Below are 22,648 nucleotides of genomic sequence, written 5' to 3' on the forward strand. Positions count from 1 at the left end.
GTTACGCCTCTGCACCTAAGTGAGTCTCTCTATGGTTCTATAACTTGGACACAGGATGACACTACCTAGAATATAAAAGCAGGACATGTTTTTATCGCTCGTCCACCACAAGCACCATAATCAGTACAAGACAGAATTGTGATACACTGTGTATGATAAAGTTGTACATCTACATTACTGTCTTTGGAGCAATATGCCCTTAAAGGGGTTTTCCAACTACATAAAATTGCTTCACAACCACTCTGTACTTCCTGGTTGCTGCTGAACAGGACATGTGACTGCTGCAGCCAATTACTGGTCAGAGCAGTGACCTTCTATAGCCAGTGATTGGCTAGTCAGCAGCAACCAGTGTACTAGTCAGCAGCAACCAGGAAGTACAGAGTGGCTGAGAAGCAACTTCAGATAATGGGAAAACCCTTTTAAAGAGTACATATTGATGACCTACATGCCCATAAAGCACCCAAAGTACCATCCCTCACCCACATGAACTGGTGTGGGTATTTATTTCCAGTCTTATAGTCACTCAATTTTCCTCTTGCAATGAGTGTCACAAAACAACTCAAGTACATTCTATATTTTGAAGGCATATTTCCCATCTTCCTAGTTTCATTAATGTACCGGGCATCACTATTTGGATCTGTAGTTCTTACCAGTGACATACGCAGAAAAAATGGGACCTCATTGCAAATATTAAACTTGGCCCACCATTATGATGCTGCCCATTACAATTCTGCATCCCCTTGTTTACTAACAATGCAGTTACAATAGAGAGGAGAGTCTATGGAGAGATTATCCCTATGTTAGAAGTGGGCATGATTAAGAGTATGAAGAGGTCATTCAGACAGTATAGAAGTGGGTGAATTTAGACCGCAATCAGAATTGATGGCAGCAGCAGAAGAAGACAGTGTTGATCTGGTTGGCGGCAGTGACTGCCAAGTCAGAAACCATTAGTGGAAGGAACAAACATCATACTGAGTTTTAATGGAACAGTTAATTATAACATCCATATATTAAACTTTTTTCAGTTGCCTATTTCCACCTGAACCTTGATTATTCACATCATATTATATTCATATTTCACAAATTCAGTTTTCATATAAAGTGATTAATGTCAAGCAAGAAATACATAGCACACAGCACACATAAATTATAGACAAACTTCATTTACTTGAATTAAGTGACAGGTTCTAGGTTGTAAATTATATATGAAATCAATTTCTCCATAGCCTTTCATTTCCCCAGTTAGTTGCTTTACATGCGATATGCAGAAATTTGCAATTTGTAAGAACAAAATTAGACAAATCAGTCCATTCAAGGATGACTATTAGCACTTTGGTTATTAGCGTATTATATAGCCTGGAAACTAATGGGGAATATTAGGAGCGTGGAACAAAAAGCTGATGGGACCGACCAAGATTGGCAATAAATGGTTAAAAAACTCAAGCATTTGAACTGCATACTATTCTGTTATCAAGTTTAACTCATAACCGATATCCAGTAAGCTTCTATGCGTCTTCTAGCTGGGGCTGCAGGAAACCTGAAGCTTATGATTGAGGCCTCATTCACACGAGTGCTGTTTTCGTGCATTAGAGGCGCGTGAAAAGAACTCTTATATAAGAACCAATCAAAGATAAGACAAGCGTAGCTACAATGCCCACATTTAAGGTCCATGCTGCAAGAAAAGATACGACCTGACCTATCTGTGGTGCGAGCGGTGCAGGAGTTTCCATACACTCCTTTGGGAGCTGGAATTTTTGGAAACTCCAGGAAAAGAAGATTTCTGCTGACTAAGGGAATACCCTGTTGCTTACAGTCGGAAATTTAAAACCTGCTGCCCAGAAGCACATTTTAAATGTCCCTCTGTAAACTTCTGTTAGTCCCCGAGGGGATGAGGAGACTCCCCGAGGGTTCCCTTCATCCCTGCAGGGACTAACAGGAATTTACAGCAGGACACTTAATATGTGTTTCTGGGCAGCATGTTTTAAATGTCCCACTGTAAGCAGCTGGGATAATCCCCCATAGCCCCACTCTCTCTCTCTGAAAGGGAGAAATCCCAAAGCCCTGCAGGGCTTCTTTCCTTTCTCCTCCTGGAGTAGCTGCACTTTTTGAAGTGCCGCTGCCCGTTCACGTGATTTTTAGCGCAGTATAAGCAAAAAAATTTTGAGCACCTACACAGCACTAAAACCTTGCTCGTATGAACGAGGCCTCATTTTAATAGTACCATTTTGGGGTACATATGGCTTTTTTGATCACTTTTATTGTGTTTTCTGTGTACAGGTTGTTGTGAATGCAGCGATACCAAACGTGTGCATTTTTATTTTAGTTTTTTATAAGAGGGGTAAGTGGGCAAGAATGTTTTTTGCTCCTAATTTTTTGCACATTTTTTTTGTTCCTGTAGGGGACTTGAACCAGCGATCATATGATCATTGTGATAATACAGTACGTCTGTACTGCATTATATTATTGCTATAGCTAGCAATCATATTCCATGACAGACACGGGTGCCAGTCAATGGCTCTCTATGATGAAATCACAGCAGGCCAATGACTTCACACAGGCCTCCGTGAACCTTTTACATGCCACGACCAACATTGACTGCAGCATGTAAGAGGTTAACAGCGGGGATCAATGTTTTCACTGATCCCTGCTGGTGCAGCAGCAGGCTGGCTATTAGTCACAGCTGGCTCACCGCTGCAGATGGCACAGGCTCAGCTTCTGAGCCCATGCCTTGCACAGGACCTGCTTAATTCCATTTCAAGTCCATCTTTCTGCTCCAAAAACGTTATAGAGAGACAGAAAACCCGGATGAATGGAAAACACTAGTGTGAATACGTCCTTGGTCATCTGAACATGAAGTCCTAAGAAGGCCAAAGCTTCGGACCTGAAGGTGGCTGTTGTCATCATCCTCCGACTAGATAATTAAGTGAAGAAGGCAGAAATGAAGACAACGAACATAATGTCCCTTAGACCCCTGTGAAACTCACATTCCAAGCTTATTTTCTGTCCGCTTCGATAAATCATAAAATAAAAATTCTGTTGGTCAGTCCTGCTGTGAATGAGTCATGTCTAGATAACAGGGATTGTGTTTTCAGTAACACAGACGCTATTTATATCCGAGAGTAAATTATTATCATTGTAAACCTGCTGGGGCCCTAATGGGATTAATTAAAAATACAGATGGTTTTCTGTTTTCAATCCCTTTGTATAAATAGCAAAATCACCACCGTGAGTCTACAGGACGTAAAAAACACTGGATGACTACAGAATGAAGGAATAAATGATGAGCAGCATGGAAAAGATAACACTAATTTAATAATAATATAGTGTATATATGTCTGTGTGTGTCACAGTATATGTTATACAATGTTTTATAAGATTTGCAGATTAAGCATTGCAAAAATTTTTTCCCCTAGTCCAGGTGCCCATGAAGCACAAGTTGGAGGATAGGGCATATGTGAGGTATCTATCTCATATCTATCTATCTATCTATCTATCTATCTATCTATCTATCTATCTATCTATCTATCTATCTATCTATCTATCTATCATTATTAGAGATGAGCGAGCACCAAAATGCTCGGGTGCTCGTTACTCGGGACGAACTTTTCGCGATGCTCGAGGGTTCGTTTCGAGTAACGAACCCCATTGAAGTCAATGGGCGACCCGAGCATTTTTGTATTTCGCCGATGCTCGCTAAGGTTTCCTTGTGTGAAAATCTGGGCAATTCAAGAAAGTGATGGGAACGACACAGCAACGGATAGGGCAGGCGAGGGGCTACATGTTGGGCTGCATCTCAAGTTCCCAGGTCCCACTATTAAGCCACAATAGCGGCAAGAGTGGGGCCCCCCCCTCCCAAAAACTTTTACTTCTGAAAAGCCCTCATTAGCATGGCATACCTTAGCTAAGCACCACACTACCTCCAACAAAGCACAATCACTGCCTGCATGACACTCCACTGACACTTCTCCTGGGTTACATGCTGCCCAACCCCCCCCCCCCCCTGCACGACCCTGCGTCCACAGCGCACACCAAACTGTCCCTGCGCAGCCTTCAGCTGCCCTAATGCCACACCACCCTCATGTCTATTTAGAAGTGCGTCTGCCATGAGGAGGAACCGCAGGCACACACTGCAGAGGTTGGCACGGCTAGGCAGCGACCCTCTTTAAAAGGGGCGGGGCGATAGCCCACAATGCTGTACAGAAGCAATGAGAAATAGAATCCTGTGCCACCGCCATCAGGAGCTGCACACGTGGGCATAGCAATGGGGAACCTATGTGCCACACACTATTCATTCTGTCAAGGTGTCTCTGCCTGCCCCAGTCAGACCGGGCTTTTTAATTCATAAACACAGGCAGGTACAACTCCCTATTGTGAAGTCCCTGTCGACCGACAGCATGGGTGGCTCTCTGGAACCCACCGGCGATACACAAAAACATCCCATTGCATTGCCCAACACAGCTGAGGTAGTAATGTCGTGCTTAATGCAGGTGGGCTTCGGCCCACACTGCATGCCCCAGTCAGACTGGGGTTCTTTACAAGTGGAAACAGATGCATTTATAATTCCCTGTGGACCCACAGCATGGGTGGGTGCCAGGAAGCCACCGGCGGTACATAGAAATATCCCATCGCAGTGCCCAACACAGCTGAGGTAGTAATGTCGTGCTTAATGCAAGTGGGCTTCGGCCCACACTGCATGCCCCAGTCAGACTGGGGCTCTTTAGAAGTGGACACATGTAGTTACAACTCCGTGTGGACCCACGGCACGGGTGGCTCCCTGGAACCCACCGGCGGTACATAAATATATCCCATTGCAGTGCCCAACACAGCTGATGTAACGTCAGCTGTAATGCAGGTGGGCAAAAAATTAATTGGATTACACTGTAGGCGAGGGCCCACAAAAATTGGTGTACCAACAGTACTAATGTACCTCAGAAAAATTGCCCATGCCCAACCAAGATGGCAGGTGAAACCTATTAATCGCTTTGGTTAATGTGGCTTAAGAGGTAACTAGGCCTGGAGGCAGCCCAGTTTAACGAAAAATTGGTTCAAGTTAAACTTTCAACGCTTTTAAGAACATTGAAACATATAAAAATTGTTTAGAAAAATTATATGAGTGAGCCTTGTGGCCCTAAGAAAAATTGCCCGTTCGGCGTGATTACGTGAGGTTTCAGGAGGAGGAGCAGGAGGAGGAGGAGGAGGAATATTATACACAGATTGATGAAGCAGAAATGTCCCCGTTTTGGATGGTGAGAGAGAACGATGCTTCCATCCGCGGGTGCAGCCTACGTATTGCTTAGGTATCGCTGCTGTCCGCTGGTGCAGAAGAGAAGTCTGGGGAAATCCAGGCTTTGTTCATCTTGATGAGTGTAAGCCTGTCGGCACTGTCGGTTGACAGGTGGGTACGCTTATCCGTCATGATTCCCCCAGCCACACTAAACACACTCTCTGACAAGACGCTAGCCGCAGGACAAGCAAGCACCTCCAGGGCATACAGCGCGAGTTCAGGCCACGTGTCCAGCTTCGACACCCAGTAGTTGTAGGGGGCAGAGGCGTCACGGAGGACGGTCGTGCGATCGGCTACGTACTCCCTCACCATCCTTTTACAGTGCTCCCGCCGACTCAGCCGTGACTGGGGAGCGGTGACACAGTCTTGCTGGGGAGCCATAAAGCTGGCAAAGGCCTTGGAGAATGTTCCCCTGCCTGCGCTGTACATGCTGCCTGATCTCTGCGCCTCCCCTGTTACCTGGCCCTCGGAACTGCGCCTTCTGCCACTAGCGCTGTCGGATGGGAAGTTTACCATCAGTTTGTCCACCAGCGCCCTGTGGTATAGCATCATTCTCGAACCCCTTTCCTCTTCGGGAATGAGAGTGCAAAGGCTCTCCTTATACCGTGGGTCGAGCAGTGTGTACACCCAGTAATCCGTAGTGGCCAGAATGCGTGTAACGCGAGGGTCACGAGAAAGGCATCCTAACATGAAGTCAGCCATGTGTGCCAGGTACCTGTACGCAACACATGGCTGTCCTCACTAGGAAGATCACTTTCAGGATCCTCCTCCTCCTCCTCCTCAGGCCATACACGCTGAAATGTTGACAGGCAAGCAGCATGGGTACCGTCAGCAGTGGGCCAAGCTGTCTCTTCCCCCTCCTCCTCATCCTCCTCATGCTCCTCCTCCTCCTCCTGAACGCGCTGAGATATAGACAGGAGGGTGCTCTGACTATCCAGCGACATACTGTCTTCCCCCGACTCTGTTTCCGAGCGCAAAGCGTCTGCCTTTATGCTTTGCAGGGAACTTCTCAAGATGCATAGCAGAGGAATGGTGACGCTAATGATTGCAGCATCGCCGCTCACCACCTGGGTAGACTCCTCAAATTTTCCAAGGACCTGGCAGATGGCTGCCAACCAGGGCCACTCTTCTGTAAATAATTGAGGAGGCTGACTCACACTGCGCCGCGCAAGTTGGAGTTGGTATTCCACTATAGCTCTACGCTGCTCATAGAGTCTGGCCAACATGTGGAGCGTAGAGTTCCACTGTGTGGGCACGTCGCACAGCAGTCGGTGCACTGGCAGATTAAACCAATGTTGCAGTGTCCGCAGGGTGGCAGCGTGCGTGTGGGATTTGCGGAAATGTGCGCAGAGCTGGCGCACCTTTCCGAGCAGGTGTGAAAAGTGGGGGTAGCTTTTCAGAAAGCGCTGAACCACCAAATTAAACACATGGGCCAGGCATGGCATGTGCGTGAGGCTGCCGAGCTGCAGAGCCGCCACCAGCTTACGGCCGTTGTCACACACGACCATGCCCGGTTGGAGGCTCAGCGGCGCAAGCCAGCGGTCGGTCTGCTCTGTCAGACCCTGCAGCAGTTCGTGGGCCGTGTGCCTCTTCTCTCCTAAGCTGAGTAGTTTCAGCACGGCCTGCTGACGCTTGCCCACCGCTGTGCTGCCACGCCGCGCGACACCGACTGCTGGCGACGTGCTGCTGACACATCTTGATTGCGAGACAGAGGTTGCGTTGGAGGAGGAGGAGGAGGAAGGTGCTTTAGTGGAGGAAGCATACACCGCCGCAGATACCATCACCGAGCTGTGGCCCGCAATTCTGGGGGTGGGTAGGACGTGAGCGGTCCCAGGCTCTGACTCTGTCCAAGCCTCCACTAAATTCACCCAATGTGCCGTCAGGGAGATATAGTGGCCCTGCCCGCCTGTGCTTGTCCACGTGTCTGTTGTTAAGTGGACCTTGGCATTAACCGCGTTGGTGAGGGTGCGTACAATGTTGCGGGAGACGCGGTCGTGCAGGCCTGGGACGGCACATCGGGAAAAGTAGTGGCGACTGGGAACCGAGTAGCGCGGGACCGCCGCTGCCATCATGCTTTTGAAAGCCTCCGTTTCCACAAGCCTATACGGCAGCATCTCTAGGCTGATCAATTTTGCAATGTGCACGTTTAACACTTGAGTGTGCGAGTGCGTGGCGTCGTACTTGCGCTTGCGCTCAAACTGTGGCGCTAGCGACGTCTGGACGCTACGCTGAGAGACATTGCTGGATTGGGCCGAGGACAGCGGAGGTGAGGGTGTGGGTGCAGGCCAGGAGACGGTAGTGCCTGTGTCCTCAGAGGGGGGTTGGATCTCAGTGGCAGGTTGGGGCACAGGGGGAGAGGCAGTGGTGCAAACTGGAGGCGGTGAACGGGCATCGTCCCACCTTGTGGGGTGCTTGGCCATCATATGCCTGCGCATGCTGTTGGTGGTGCCTCCCCAGCCGATCTTGGCGCGACAAAGGTTGCACACCACTGTTCGTCGGTCGTCAGGCGTCTCTGTGAAAAACTGCCACACCGTAGAGCACCTTGACCTGTGCAGGGTGGCATGGCGCGAGGGGGCGCTTTGGGAAACAGTTGGTGGATTATTCGGTCTGGCCCTGCCTCTACCCCTGGCCACCACACTGGCTCGGCCTGTGCCCACACCCTGACTTGGGCCTCCGCGTCCTCGCCCGCGTCCACGTCCTATAGGCCTACCCCTACCCCTCAGCATGGTGTATTACCAGTGATTTGATTTCCCAGGCAGGAAAGAAAGTGGCGCAAGGCTGCACTCAACCGTAGCTGGTTGCGTCTGATTTTTTTACGTTCTCCACGCAGCACACACGTACCCAGAGCCCTGACGGCTGTCAGAGGCAGGGCAAATATACTTTTTCCCCTTTTGTTTAAAAGGATAGGCCCACTGCGTCTATTCACTGAATAATAATTTTAATAACTGTGTTGCGGCCCTGCAAAACTGTCACAGAACTTTACTGTTGCAGAGTTACTAACTGTGGCAGAGCAGGTATTTCCCAGGCAGGAAAGAAATTGGCGCAAGGCTGCACTCAACCGTAGCTGGTTGCGTCTGATTTTTTCTGAACGTTCAGCGCACAGCACACACGTACACAGAGCCCTGAGTACTGTCAGAGGCAGGCCAAATAGAATTTTTTCCCTGCTTTTTACAAGGAACACCCACACTGCGTGTATTCAATGAATACTAAGTTTAATAACTGTGTTGTGGCCCTGCCAATTTGTCCCAGAACTGCAGTGATGCAAAGTAATTCGCTACCTACAGCAGATCAGGGATTTCCCATGCAGGAAAAAAATTGCCGCACGCCTGCGGTAAAACGTAGCTGACTGCGTCTGATTTTTTCTGAACGTTCAGCGCACAGCACACACGTACACAGAGCCCTGAGTACTGTCAGAGGCAGGCCAAATAGAATTTTTTCCCTGCTTTTTACAAGGAACACCCACACTGCGTGTATTCAATGAATACTAAGTTTAATAACTGTGTTGTGGCCCTGCCAATTTGTCCCAGAACTGCAGTGATGCAAAGTAATTCGCTACCTACAGCAGATCAGGGATTTCCCATGCAGGAAAAAAATTGCCGCACGCCTGCGGTAAAACGTAGCTGACTGCGTCTGATTTTTTCTGAACGTTCAGCGCACAGCACACACGTACACAGAGCCCTGAGTACTGTAAGAGGCAGGCCAAATAGAATTTTTTCCCTGCTTTTTACAAGGAACACCCACACTGCGTGTATTCAATGAATACTAAGTTTAATAACTGTGTTGTGGCCCTGGCAATTTGTCCCAGAACTGCATTGATGCAAAGTAATTCGCTACCTACAGCAGATCAGGGATTTCCCATGCAGGAAAAAAATTGCCGCACGCCTGCGGTAAAACGTAGCTGACTGCGTCTGATTTTTTCTGAACGTTCAGCGCACAGCACACACGTACACAGAGCCCTGAGTACTGTAAGAGGCAGGCCAAATAGAATTTTTTCCCTGCTTTTTACAAGGAACACCCACACTGCGTGTATTCAATGAATAATGTATGTCTTCTGGCCCTGCCTACACAATTCTATCCCTGTAGTATTAATGCCGGGTGCAATGCTCTGCACAGCCGGTTTTGAGAAGAAAAAAAAAATATGCAACACTGCTAACAGCAGCCTGGACAGTACTGCACACGGATAGATGTGGCCCTAGAAAGGACCGTTGGGGTTCTTGAAGCCTACACTAACTCCTAACGCTCTCCCTACAGCAGCTCCAGCACGATAGTACTTTCCCTCAGCTAAGTCACAAGGCATGTTTGGCGAGCCGCAGGAGGGGCCGATTTTTATACTCGGGTGACATCAGATCTCCCCAGCCACTCACAGCAGGGGGGTGGTATAGGGCTTGAACGTCACAGGGGGAAGTTGTAATGCCTTCCCTGTCTTTCAAATGGCCAGAAAAGCGCGCTAACGTCTCAGAGAGGAAACTGAAAGTAACAGAAACACCGCGTGGTACTCGTTACGAGTAACGAGCATCCCGAACACCCTAATATTCGCACGAATATCAAGCTCGGACGAGTACGTTCGCTCATCTCTAATCATTATCTCATATCTATCTATCTATCTATCTATTAGAGATGAGCGAGCACCAAAATGCTCGGGTGCTTGTTACTCGGGACAAAATTTTTGCGATGCTCGAGGGTTCGTTTCGAATAACGAACCCCATTGAAGTCAATGGGCGACCCGAGCATATTTGTATATCGCCGATGCTCGCTAAGGATTCCATTTGTGAAAATCTGGGCAATTCAAGAAAGTGATGGGATCGACACAGAAACGGATAGGGCAGGCGAGGGGCTACATGTTGGGCTGCATCTCAAGTTCCCAGGTCCCACTATTAAGCCACAATAGCGGCAAGAGTGCCCCCCCCCCCCAACAATTTTTACTTCTGAAAAGCCCTCATTAGCATGGCATACCTTAGCTAAGCACCACACTACCTCCAACAAAGCACAATCACTGCCTGCATGACACTCCGCTGCCACTTCTCCTGGGTTACATGCTGCCCAGCCCCCCCCCCCCCCCCGTGCACGACCCAGTGTCCACAGCGCACACCAAATTGTCCCTGCGCAGCTTTCAGCTGCCCTCATGCCACACCACCCTCATGTCTATTTATAAGTGCATCTGCCATGAGGAGAAACCGCAGGCACACACTGCAGAGGGTTGGCACGGCTAGGCAGTGACCCTCTTTAAAAGGGGCGGGGCGATAGCCCACAATGCTGTACAGAAGCAATGAGAAATCCAATCCTGTGCCACCTCCATCTGGAGCTGCACACATGGGCATAGCAATGGGGAACCTATGTGCCACACACTATTCATTCTGTCAAGGTGTCTGCATGCCCCAGTCAGACCGCGTTTTTTTTATAAATAGTTACAGGCAGGTACAACTCCGCAATGGGAATTCCGTGTGCACCCACAGCATGGGTGGCTCCCTGGAACCCACCGGCTGTACATAAATGTATCCCATTGCAGTGCCCTGGACAGCAGAGCTAACGTCAGATTAAATGCATGTGGGCTTCGGCCCACACTGCATGCCCCAACATGACCGGGGTTTTTAATTCATAGACACAGGCAGGTACAACTCCCTATTGTGAAGTCCCTGTGGACCCACAGCATGGGTAGCTCCCTGGAACCCACCGGCGGTACATAAATATATCCCATTGCAGTGCCAAGCAGAGCTGAGGTAATGTCATGTTTAATGCAGGTGGGCTTCGGCCCACACTGCATGCCACAGTCAAACTTTGGGTTCTTTAGAAGTGGACACATGCAGTTACAACTCCGTGTGGACCGACAGCATGGGTGGGTGCCAGGAAGCCACCGGCGGTACAAAAATATATCCCATTGCAGTGCCCAGCACAGCTGAGGTAATGTCATGTTTAATGCAGGTGGGCTTCGGCCCACACTGCATGCCCCAGTCAGACTGGGGTTCTTTAGAAGTGGACACATGCAGTTACAACTCCGTGTGGACCGACAGCATGGGTGGCTCCCTGGAACCCACCGGCGGTACATAAATATATCCCATTGCATTGCCCATCACAGCTGAGGTAATGTCATGTTAAATGCAGGTGGGCTTCGGCCCACACTGCATGCCCCAGTCAGACTGGGGTTCTTTAGAAGTGGACACATGCAGTTACAACTCCGTGTGGACCGACAGCATGGGTGGGTGCCAGGAAGCCACCGGCGGTACATAAATATATCCCATTGCAGTGCCCAGCACAGCTGATGTAACGTCAGCTTTAATGCAGGTGGGCAAAAAATTAATTGGATTACACTGTAGGCGAGGGCCCCAAAAAAATTGGTGTACCAACAGTACTAATGTACCTCAGAAAAATTGCCCATGCCCAACCAAGACGGCAGGTGAAACCCATTAATCGCTTTGGTTAATGTGGCTTAATTTGTAAGTAGGCCTGGAGGCAGCCCAGTTAAAATAAAAATTGGTTCAGGTGCAAGTTTCAACGCTTTAATGAGCATTGAAACGTTTAAAAATTGTTTACAAAAATTATATGACTGAGCCTTGTGGGCCTAAGAAAAATTGCCCGTTTGGTGTGATTACGTGAGGTTTCAGGAGGAGGAGCAGGAGGAGGAGGATGAATATAATACACAGATTGATGAAGCTAAAAGGTCCCCGTTTTTTATGGTGATAGAGAACGATGCTTCCATCCGCGGGTGCAGCCTACGTATTGTTTAGGTACCACTGCTGTCCGCTGGTGGAGAAGAAAAGTCTGGGGAAATCCAGGCTTTGTTCATCTTGATGAGTGTAAGCCTGTCGGCACTGTCGGTTTACAGGCGGGTACGCTTATCCGTGATGATTCCCCCAGCCGCACTAAACACCCTCTCTGACAAGACGCTAGCCGCAGGACAAGCAAGCACCTCCAGGGTGCGAGTTCAGGCCACGTGTCCAGCTTTGACACCCAGTAGTTGTAGGGGGCAGAGGCGTCACGGAGGACGGTCGTGCGATCGGCTACGTACTCCCTCACCATCCTTTTACAGTGCTCCCGCCGACTCAGCCTTGACTGGGGAGCGGTGACACAGTCTTGCTGGGGAGCCAGAAAGCTGTCAAAGGCCTTGGAGAGTGTTCCCCTGCCTGCGCTGTACATGCTGCCTGATCTCTGCGCCTCCCCTGCTACCTGGCCCTCGGAACTGCGCCTTCTGCCACTAGCGCTGTCGGATGGGAATTTTACCATCAGCTTGTCCGCCAGGGTCCTGTGGTATAGCATCACTCTTGAACCCCTTTCCTCTTCGGGTATGAGAGTGGAAAGGTTCTCCTTATACCGTGGGTCAAGCAGTGTGTACACCCAGTAATCCGTAGTGGCCAGAATGCGTGAACGCGAGGGTCAAGAGAAAGGCATCCTAACATGAAGTCAGCCATGTGTGCCAGGTACCTGTACGCAACACATGGCTGTCCTCACTAGGAAGATCACTTTCAGGATCCTCCTCCTCCTCCTCCTCAGGCCATACACGCTGAAAGGATGACAGGCAAGCAGCATGGGTACCCTTAGCAGTGGGCCAAGCTGTCTCTTCCCCCTCCTCCTCATGCTCCTCCACCTCCTCCTCCTCAACGCGCTGAGATATAGACAGGAGGGTGCTCTGACTATCCAGCGACATAATGTCTTCCCCCGCCTCCGTTTCCGAGCGCAAAGCGTCTGCCTTTATGCTTTGCAGGGAACTTCTCAAGAGGCATAGCAGAGGAATGGTGAAGCTAATGATTGCAGCATCGCCGCTCACCATCTGGGTAGACTCCTCAAAGTTTCCAAGGACCTGGCAGATGTCTGCCAACCAGGCCCACTCTTCTGTAAAGAATTGAGGAGGCTGACTCCCACTGCGCCGCCCATGTTGGAGTTGGTATTCCACTATAGCTCTATGCTGCTCATAGAGCCTGGCCAACATGTGGAGCGTAGAGTTCCACCATGTGGGCACGTCGCACAGCAGTCGGTGCACTGGCAGATTAAACCGATGTTGCAGGGTGCGCAGGGTGGCAGCGTCCGTGTGGGACTTGCGGAAATGTGCACAGAGCCGGTGCACCTTTCCGAGCAGGTCTGACAAGCGTGGGTAGCTTTTCAGAAAGCGCTGAACCACCAAATTAAAGATGTGGGCCAGGCATGGCACGTGCGTGAGGCTGCCGAGCTGCAGAGCCGCCACCAGGTTACGGCCGTTGTCACACACGACCATGCCCGGTTGGAGGCTCAGCGGCGCAAGCCAGCGGTCGGTCTACTCTGTCAGACCCTGCAGCAGTTCGTGGGCCATGTTCCTCTTCTCTCCTAAGCTGAGTAGTTTCAGCACGGCCTGCTGACGCTTGCCCACCGCTGTGCTGCCACGCCGCGCGACACTGACTGCTGGCGATGTGCTGCTGCTGACACATCTTGATTGCGAGACAGAGGTTGCGTAGGAGGAGGAGGAGGGTGGTTTAGTGGAAGAAGCATACACCGCCGCAGATACCACCACCGAGCTGGGGCCCGCAATTCTGGGGATGGGTAGGACATGAGCAGTCCCAGGCTCTGACTCTGTCCCAGCCTCCACTAAATTCACCCAATGTGCCGTCAGGGAGATATAGTGGCCCTGCCCGCCTGTGCTTGTCCACGTGTCCGTTGTTAAGTGGACCTTGGCGGTAACCGCGTTGGTGAGGGCGCGTACAATGTTGCGGGAGACGTGGTTGTGCAGGGCTGGGACGGCACATCGGGAAAAGTAGTGGCGACTGGGAACCGAGTAGCGCGGGGCCACCGCCGCCATCATGCTTTTGAAAGCCTCCGTTTCCACAAGCCTATACGGCAGCATCTCCAAGCTGATCAATTTGGCTATGTGCACATTTAACGCTTGAGCGTGCGGGTGCGGGTGCGTGGCGGCGTACTTGCGCTTGCGCTCAATCACTTGCGCTAGCGATGGCTGGACAGTGCGCTGAGAGACATTGGAGGACAGCGGAGGTGAGGGTGTGGGTGCAGGCCAGGAGACAGTAGTGCCTGTGTCCTGAGAGGGGGGTTGGATCTCAGTGGCAGGTTGGGGCACAGGGGAATGGCAGTGGTGCAAACCGGAGGCGGTGAACGGCCTTCGTCCCACCTTGTGGGGTGCTTGGCCATCATATGTCTGCGCATGCGGGTGGTGGTGAGGCTGGTGGTGGTGGCTCCCCGGCTGATCTTGGCGCAACAAAGGTTGCACACCTCTGTTCGTCGGTCATCTGCACTCTCAGTGAAAAACTGCCAGACCTTTGAGCACCTCGGCCTCTGCAGGGTGGCATGGCGCAAGGGGGTGCTTTGGGAAACAGTTGGTGGATTATTCGGTCTGGCCCTGCCTCTACCCCTGGCCACCGCACTGGCTCTTCCAACCTGCTCTGCTGCTGCACTTGCCTCCCCCTCTGAAGACCTGTCCTCAGTAGGCTTAGCAAACCAGGTGGGGTCAGTCACCTCATCGTCCTGCTGCTCTTCCTCCGAATCCTCTGTGCGCTCCTCCCTCGGACTACTCCCTCATCGTCATCGTCCTCCTCACCCACTGAAAGCTCTTGAGACAGTTGCCGGAAGTCCCCAGCCTCATCCCCCGGACCCCGGGAACTTTCCAAAGGTTGGGCATCAGTCACGACAAACTCCTCCGGTGGGAGAGGAACCATTGCTGCCCATTCTGGGCAGGGGCCCGAGAACAGTTCCTGGGAGTCTGCCTGCTCCTCAGAATGTGTCGTTGTAATGGAGTGAGGAGGCTGGGAGGAAGGAGGAGCAGCAGCCAGAGGATTCAGAGTTGCAGCAGTGGACGGCGCAGAACTCTGGGTGGTCGATAGATTGCTGGATGCACTTTCTGCCATCCACGACAGGACCTGCTCACACTGCTCATTTTCTAATAAAGGTCTACCGCGTGGACCCATTAATTGTGAGATTAATCTTGGGACGCCAGAAACGTGCCTCTCTCCTAATCCCGCAGCAGTCGGCTGCAATACACCTGGATCAGGAGCTCGGCCTGTGCCCACACCCTGACTTGGGCCTCCGCGTCCTCGCCTGCATCCACGTCCTTTAGGCCTACCCCTACCCCTCAGCATGGTGTATTACCAGTAGTGCAGAAACAGAACGCTGTAATTAAATGTGCTGCTTATTGGCCTGTGGTTGGAGGCTGACTTCGCTTACGGAACGCACAGCAGAGCCAGGAAAGAATTTTGAGCAAGCCAGCTGTAACACTTAGCTGGCTGCATATTAATTAGGGCTACTACCCCCAGCAGAGACGCATTACACTCAGGATGGTCACAGGCAGCCCAAATATATTTTTTTGCCCCAAATTTTTTTGGAAAAGCCCACTGCCTATATAGACAGTATATGTCTTTCACCTTTTTCACTGTCAGATGTGGCCCTAAGAAGGACCATTGGGGTTCCTGAAGCCTAAAATCACTCCTAACACTCTCCCTATAGCAGCTCCAGCATCAGCAGCACTTTCCCTGAGCTATGTCAGAATGCATCTGTGGCGAGCCGCGGGAGGGGCCGATTTATATACTCGGGTGACACCTGATCTCGCCAGCCACTCACTGCAGGGGGGTGGTATAGGGCTGGAACATCACAGGAGGAAGTTGTAATAGGACAATAGGACATAAGGTCAACCAATGGGCAGTCCTATCTGAAACTAGTAGTCGCTTGTTTTTGAGGTTATTTTAACTGTTGGGTTACTTCACATACTGCATAAATACTGGATTATATGATCTACATGTACAATTATAATAATAATGTTTGCAATCAAGCTGTAGGTTGGGTAGATGCCATCAAGTTGGGCTCCTGTATTCAACGTGAGAATAACAGCATGGCTGCCAAATGAAAGAAATCTGTATTGGTATATTGGTGACATAAGGGATAATTTTATTTTACAGGAAGTCACCTTTTGTGGTCGCTATGGTGGGGTTGAAAGAAGTAAAATCTACTTTAAATAAGTAATGTGACCAAAGTAACAATGGCTGGAGTTGGTGGAGTTTCATTTATTATATCGTCCTTTACGATCTATTGCTTCAGTGCCGGTCGGATGTGTTCTTCCTGTTACAGTGTTTCCTGTTTTATTGTTTTTATAGATCACAATGCTGAGTCTTTTATGGATGAAGTCACACACTGTAATGTTTTTCTGTCCTTTTTGTTACCAAACTTCCATTGTGACACTGACATTTTGTCATTTGATCTCAACTTTTAACAAGTAAAATGATTAAATTATTACTGGAGCTTTTTAATATATTATCATGTTTCCTGAATGATTTTCTGCCTTTATTAATTATACATAGTTTTTTTTGTATATTTGAATACACTGAACAATCACTGCATTAAGAACACCTACTTAATAATGGGTTAGTCCACCTTTTTGGGCAATTATGGCTTTCGAGCATCAGGCGACTGTTGCACAAGAAGGGAAACATCTACAAATGGGAGCAGATCTCACAGCCCTTACCAGCATATCCCAAATATGTTCAATGGGTTTACAGCACTCTAAATTTGGGGGGCAAAACAATGTGGCAATTCATTGTCATGTTCCTCCAACCACTCCATAGTGATTTGATCCAAGCTAAATGACACAGAGCGTTATCCTATTCAAAATGGCACTGCGGTCAGGGAAGACTTGGGTATAGAAGGTCAGCTAACCTAACAGATCCCTGTAGTGTTCATCATTCATGGATTCTGGTATGATGACCAGTGGTTCTAGGCCATGCCAAGGAAAGGCTGTTCAGACCATGACACCAGCACCACTGGTCTATTGCACCCTAAGGCCTTAGTCAGACGGGCGATTTTTCGCGCGATTTGCGGATCGCATGACAGATGCGCATCCGCAAATCGCGTGACCGGTGCGCGCAAGTTGCGCGCAAGTCGCCCGAAGATCTGCTCCTAGCCGCGTTTCATTAGAAACGGGCCGGAGCTGTCCAGCGCATTGCATTCAATGGAGACGGCAATACAGCCGTCTCCATTGAAAGCAATGCGCTGTGTGCGAGCCCGGGATGAATTGTCGGTAAGGGCTTAAATATATAAGCCCTTCCCTGCAATCCATCCTAAAATGTGTTAAAATAAAAAAAAATTGTATACTCACCTTCTCCCGGCAGCCGGAGCTCCGCATGGCCGTCCTGCAGTGGGTGTAAAGGGGGTGTGAGTCAGACCTGCCCCCTGATTGGCTCAGCGCTGAGCCAATCAGAGGCATGCCTCACTCACACCCATTCATGAATTCATGAATGGATGTGAGTCAGACCTGCCCCTGATTGGCTCAGCGCTGAGAGGCAGCAGTCACTCACCCATTCATGAATTCATGAATGGGTGTGTGAGTGTTTTCAGCCTCCGATTGGTCAGGGCTGTGACCAATCAGAGGCAGATCATTCAGCAGGCGGGGATTTTAAAGCCCCGCCGGCTGAATAGTGCCAAGAAGCAGTTCAGGAGAACTGACAGCGGCCGCGGCTGGACTCCGGCTGCAGCGGAAAGGTGAGTATACAATTTCTTTTTATTTTAACACATTTTAGGATGAATTGCAGGGAAGGGCTTATATATTTAAGCCCTTCCCGACAATTCATCCCGCGCACGCCGGCAGCCCATTGCTTTCAATGGAGCGGCTGTATTGCCGCTCCATTGAATTCAATGGGCAAACATCGTTCTTCTCTGTCACAGCTGTTACAGCTGTGGCAGAGAAGAATGATTTGTCTTCTATATGTTCTCAATGGGGTCGGCGCTGCGGCCGCCGGCCCCATTGAGCGCATATAGAGAAGAGAACAGGAATCGCAGATCGCAGATAGGTGCGATCTGCGATTTTTTTGTTCTATAATTTATCGGACGAGCGCATAAAAAGCGCTCATGTGTCCGATACCATTGCAAAGCAATGGTTTTATAAAATCGCCGGACGCATGCGCATGCGCAAATCGCGCGAAAAATCGCCCGTCTGACTAAGGCCTAATGGTGTATCCATGGGATACAGCTTCATGCTGTTTACACCAAACGTGGACTTGACTATCTATATTGTTCAGCAGAAAACAGGACCTGTCACTCCAGACGACTTTCCACCATGTATCCAAGGTCCATTGACATCTTTCCTCAGTCCATGTGAGACGTTGCTGTCAATTGATGCAGGGTCATCAGGAATACCCTTGTTGGTCTTTGGTTATTAAATCCCAGTTGATACAAGGTTGGCCGCATGGTCATTGTGAAAATTAGACTAACTTTCCCGATACTGTACTGCTGTGTCAATCAGTACATTGTGGCACATCGTTGTGAGATACCAGACATGCTAAACAATATTCTCCTCTAGGATCAACCACATGTGGTGCCCCGCTATATGATTAACAATCCACCCATGATCAAAGTCGATTAAGTTACCACGTTTATCCATGACTGCCAAATGTTGCCGTCTGCTGCGCAGAGGAGAGGTCAGCACATTATCTGAGAGCAGATTGTGTTGCGCTGTCATGTGGTACCACGTTACTGATCACAAGATGTTACGCGCCAGCTGTTCCTAATGCAGTCATCATTTAGTGTATTACCCATTATCCTTCCAGTACATTTATATATTAATTAAGCTGTGAGAGGAGAAGGACACACAATGATGGGCAAGGGGAAAATATCAGAAGGTGCTACTGTAGATGCGGTCAAGCGCGCACTGCAATGTTCTACTCCATTTTAAAAGACATTATAAAATCCTACATTTCAGAGGGTTGTAGAAAAACATGTTTGCTCTCTTTCAGAAAAGGCGTCTACTGTATCAAAAAGACTTGATACAGTATCATAATACATTTTTTAAGGTTATGCTTGTTTTTGGTGTGATGGTTTTCAATAGCCATCAAAGGTTGTCTACCGCAAATGAAATATCAATCCATCTGGATTTACTAGGATTTAGTGGTTTGCTGCAGCCTAGAAGATTGCATACTGTTGTCAAAATATAATATAAGTCTCATATTAATAGTACATGAGCTGTTATGAGATAATCTATTCTTCTTGTGTATGACAGGCAGGTCAACAGCGCTGGTGGGAAACAGAAATTTCAGTAGATGGACCCATTAAAAAGGGCGAGTTAATTACCAATAACTTGACTAAACTTGTCAAGCCAGAACCCTATGAAATCCGACTCACACCTATCAACAGATTTGGTGAGGGGGACTCAGCTATTCGAATTATCAAGTATAGTGGTAAGTGTGGGGAAAAAAAGTATGGTTTTGTTGATATATTGTAGACATCTTAAAGGCTATGTGCACTTCTACAACCAATTGGTTTCGTGGATCTAAAATACAAAATGAAGCAACTTTATAAATAGTCTTTATTAAAGAAATATCCTTCTGCTTTATGTATACGGCTTCCAGGAATACTTATCCTTTCCTTATATGTTATTCCGACCTAACTAACCCTTCTCGAACTGTTTGTATTTTAGCAAGAGAGAAGATAAAAGGGAGTAACACATAATAGTGGGTCTGCATTTCAGCTGTATACACAAAACAGTAAAAAAAAATGTTGACCAAGACTGCAAAGGTGCTTCATGTCATACTTTGATTCATTGCAACAATAAGAATGAATACAAAGGTGCCTATAGCCTCCAAGGCTCTGCAAACAAGAGGCCTGATTATTTAATGTAGAGGCTCAATCTGCCCTGTATAGAGACAAAAACACATTAAAGGGCTTTTTCAGGGAGAATACGCAGATGCTAAAGTGGAAGTAGCGGAAGTTTCCGCACCGACCTCTGTGTAGTGGCCGGTGCTTGTAACTGCAGGCATGGCTCTCATTGAAATCAATGCAAACTGTGTATTTGTGGTGCTGACAGCATGCGCCCGCTCAGCTGATCGGTCGGGGTTCTGAACGAAGGACCCCAGCCGATTAACTATTGATGACCTATCCTAAGGATAGGTCATCAATAGTATTCTCCCTAGAAAACCCCTATAAGGTCTTAAAAGTGATATCCCAAAATTGCATCTTATCACCTATTCATAGGAAAAGCGATGAAGGTATGATTTATGGGGTCTCACCACTGTAACCTCAACCAGTCCCAAGAACGGGAGGTCCCATGTTCCCTTCTCATCACTGCAGGCTCACTGCAGCTACTCGCACTGATGTGGAGATCGAATGGAATGGTGGTCGCACATGTGAGACGCCACTCTTTATTTCAATGGGGCTGACGGAAATAGCCAAATATAAGTGCTTAGCTATCTCCGTCAGTCTCAATGAAGATGGATGGAGGAGCATTGGTCACGCTTGACTACAACTCCATTCAATCTCCATGTTACTACGGAGGGTGCAGTGATCCCAGAGCGTGGAGGAGACTGGGACATGGGATACCCATTCTCAAGATCAGTGGGGTGTTCAGTGGTGATACCCCACTGATCAGACTTTTGTCATCTAGACTGTGGATTGGTGATAAAAGTCAATTTTGGGATAACACCTTTATTATTGAACAATGATGATTGGTGATGTAAATTTGCAGTGAAATGTCATAAAAACAATATTGTGGCGAACAAAATAACATAAAAAGGTCATTCCAAATATAATCAGAAACAGTCAATGTAAATCCCAATATTGAACTTTTACTGAACCATCACAGAATCTTAATTGTGTTTTATAATGCTAAAAGCAATGTGAAGAAAAATCCAAATATTCTGTTAGTGGCCTACATGGCTGACGTTTTTTTTTTTTAATCAAATCACTTATTTATTTTTTTAACATGGTAAAATCATGAAGTTGTGCTCACAGGGCATGATAATGTGTAGTTTTACCTGTATAAATATTTGGGTCTAAAGTATAATCCACTTTTTCCATTCTTTTTCAGCTCCAATTAATCCACATTTACGTAAGTACCCAGATGAAACAATTCTTAAATCATTGTGAGCATCACTCCCATCATGCCTCAGAACAAAGCTTGGATGGAGCTTTCTCCTATTCCCATTGTCACTTGTTGTTTAGTAAGGTCTTATGCACACAGCCCTAAGCATCCAACTCATGGAGTTTCTAAAGTTCAATACTACGGAGCTGTAGGTAATCAATGTGCTACTTCGTGGGGTACCTCTATATGGCACAATATATGGCTGGGCTTGCACAAATGGGTTGGATTCCACATGCAGAGCTCCACAGTAGAAGACCTGCAATTATTTGCGGAAAGGATCACGGAATGCAAGCTTTTTTCCGTGCGGATGTACGCGTATGCACAGAGAATCGTCCGGGTGGAAAAAAGATCTTTCTCCCTTCCAGCCGGCATTCTTGCTTTTCGATCTATTTTTGTATGAAATTGCAAGTGTCAACGCCACTCATACACAATGTTAATTGCGTATTGGCTGCAGATTGCTCTCATCCATGGACATTTTTTGAGGCCCTCCGTGCGGAATCCACACTAAATCAGAGCATGCTGTGATTTTTCTTCCACACGCAGAATACACAATTTATACCCGCGAGTATGAAGGAAAATTCAAAAATGCATGTCTTTAAATGCCTGCGTTTTACTGTGAATCTTTCGCACGGACAGCAATCGCGGATTCCGCAATTAAAATCCATTCGTGTAAGACCTGCCCTTATGTAGATACTCTCCACCTAGAGGATGATAATAGATCATAGGATTTAAAGGGATTTTCTCTTGGATTCCACTTGCTTCTTATCGCCTACTGATGGCACGGCAAAAGCATGGATTAAAAATAAAATCTGTACTGTACATGCCTGGCGATGAACCATCTAGACCATCTGCATACAGATTAAATACAGGTACGGGCGGACGCCGGGGACAGGTTGGGATTCCACAGGCAGCCTCCCGCATGCAGAATCCGACCGATTTGTGTTGACGACTGCCTTAGTGTCGCTTTTGGAATAATGATTATTATCACTGGCGTAACTATAGGGAATGCAGGGGATGCGGTTGCACCTGGGCCCAGGGACCTTAGGGGGTCCATAACGCCTCTCTTCTCCATACAGGGAGCCCAGTACTATGAATAAAGTATTATAGTTGGGGGGGGGGGGGCTGTTACAGGTTGTGCATTGGGGCCCAGGACCTTCAAGTTACGCCTTATTATTTAGTAGTGGATGAATGACCCAGGTGGGTCTTAGGTTGTGTAGTGAAAATTCCCCATTTTTAAAAAATAATTTTTGCTTATAAATCATTACATCGGGCAGAAAATGGCTCCTTGTATTGTGCACAAGTATTTATTAAGGGTTAAAAACGCACCAGTGATATAACATTTTTATGTTATATTGAAGCATTGCTTAGATCTGAAGTTATACTTCAGAATTTGTGGATGTCAAGCTACAAAGGATATATCGGCATTTATTGTCCAGAGCTTTTAGTACGAGAACAAAAGTTCACTGGTTGACCTTTGTCGCTACTTTATGAATATCCTCACTTTAAGAAAAAAAATTATCACTCCTTCCATATAAAGTTCACCTTTCTTTCATTAC

At 48.2% G+C, this 22,648-nt stretch overlaps 1 protein-coding gene across 2 annotated transcripts in view; it reads left to right on the forward strand.

The window, feature by feature from the left end:
- Nucleotides 1–22,648, forward strand: part of MDGA2 (MAM domain containing glycosylphosphatidylinositol anchor 2) — a 646,753-nt gene that overhangs the window by 592,589 nt on the left and 31,516 nt on the right. For both annotated transcript variants that reach the window (XM_066608091.1, XM_066608092.1), the window contains exons 11-12: nt 19,236–19,413; nt 21,039–21,059. In XM_066608091.1, the coding sequence (XP_066464188.1) occupies nt 19,236–19,413; nt 21,039–21,059 (199 nt within the window). The remainder of the gene's footprint in view (nt 1–19,235; nt 19,414–21,038; nt 21,060–22,648) is intronic.

This window comes from Eleutherodactylus coqui, chromosome 6, assembly GCF_035609145.1.
Source record: "Eleutherodactylus coqui strain aEleCoq1 chromosome 6, aEleCoq1.hap1, whole genome shotgun sequence".
Classification (NCBI taxonomy): Eukaryota; Metazoa; Chordata; class Amphibia; order Anura; family Eleutherodactylidae; genus Eleutherodactylus; species Eleutherodactylus coqui.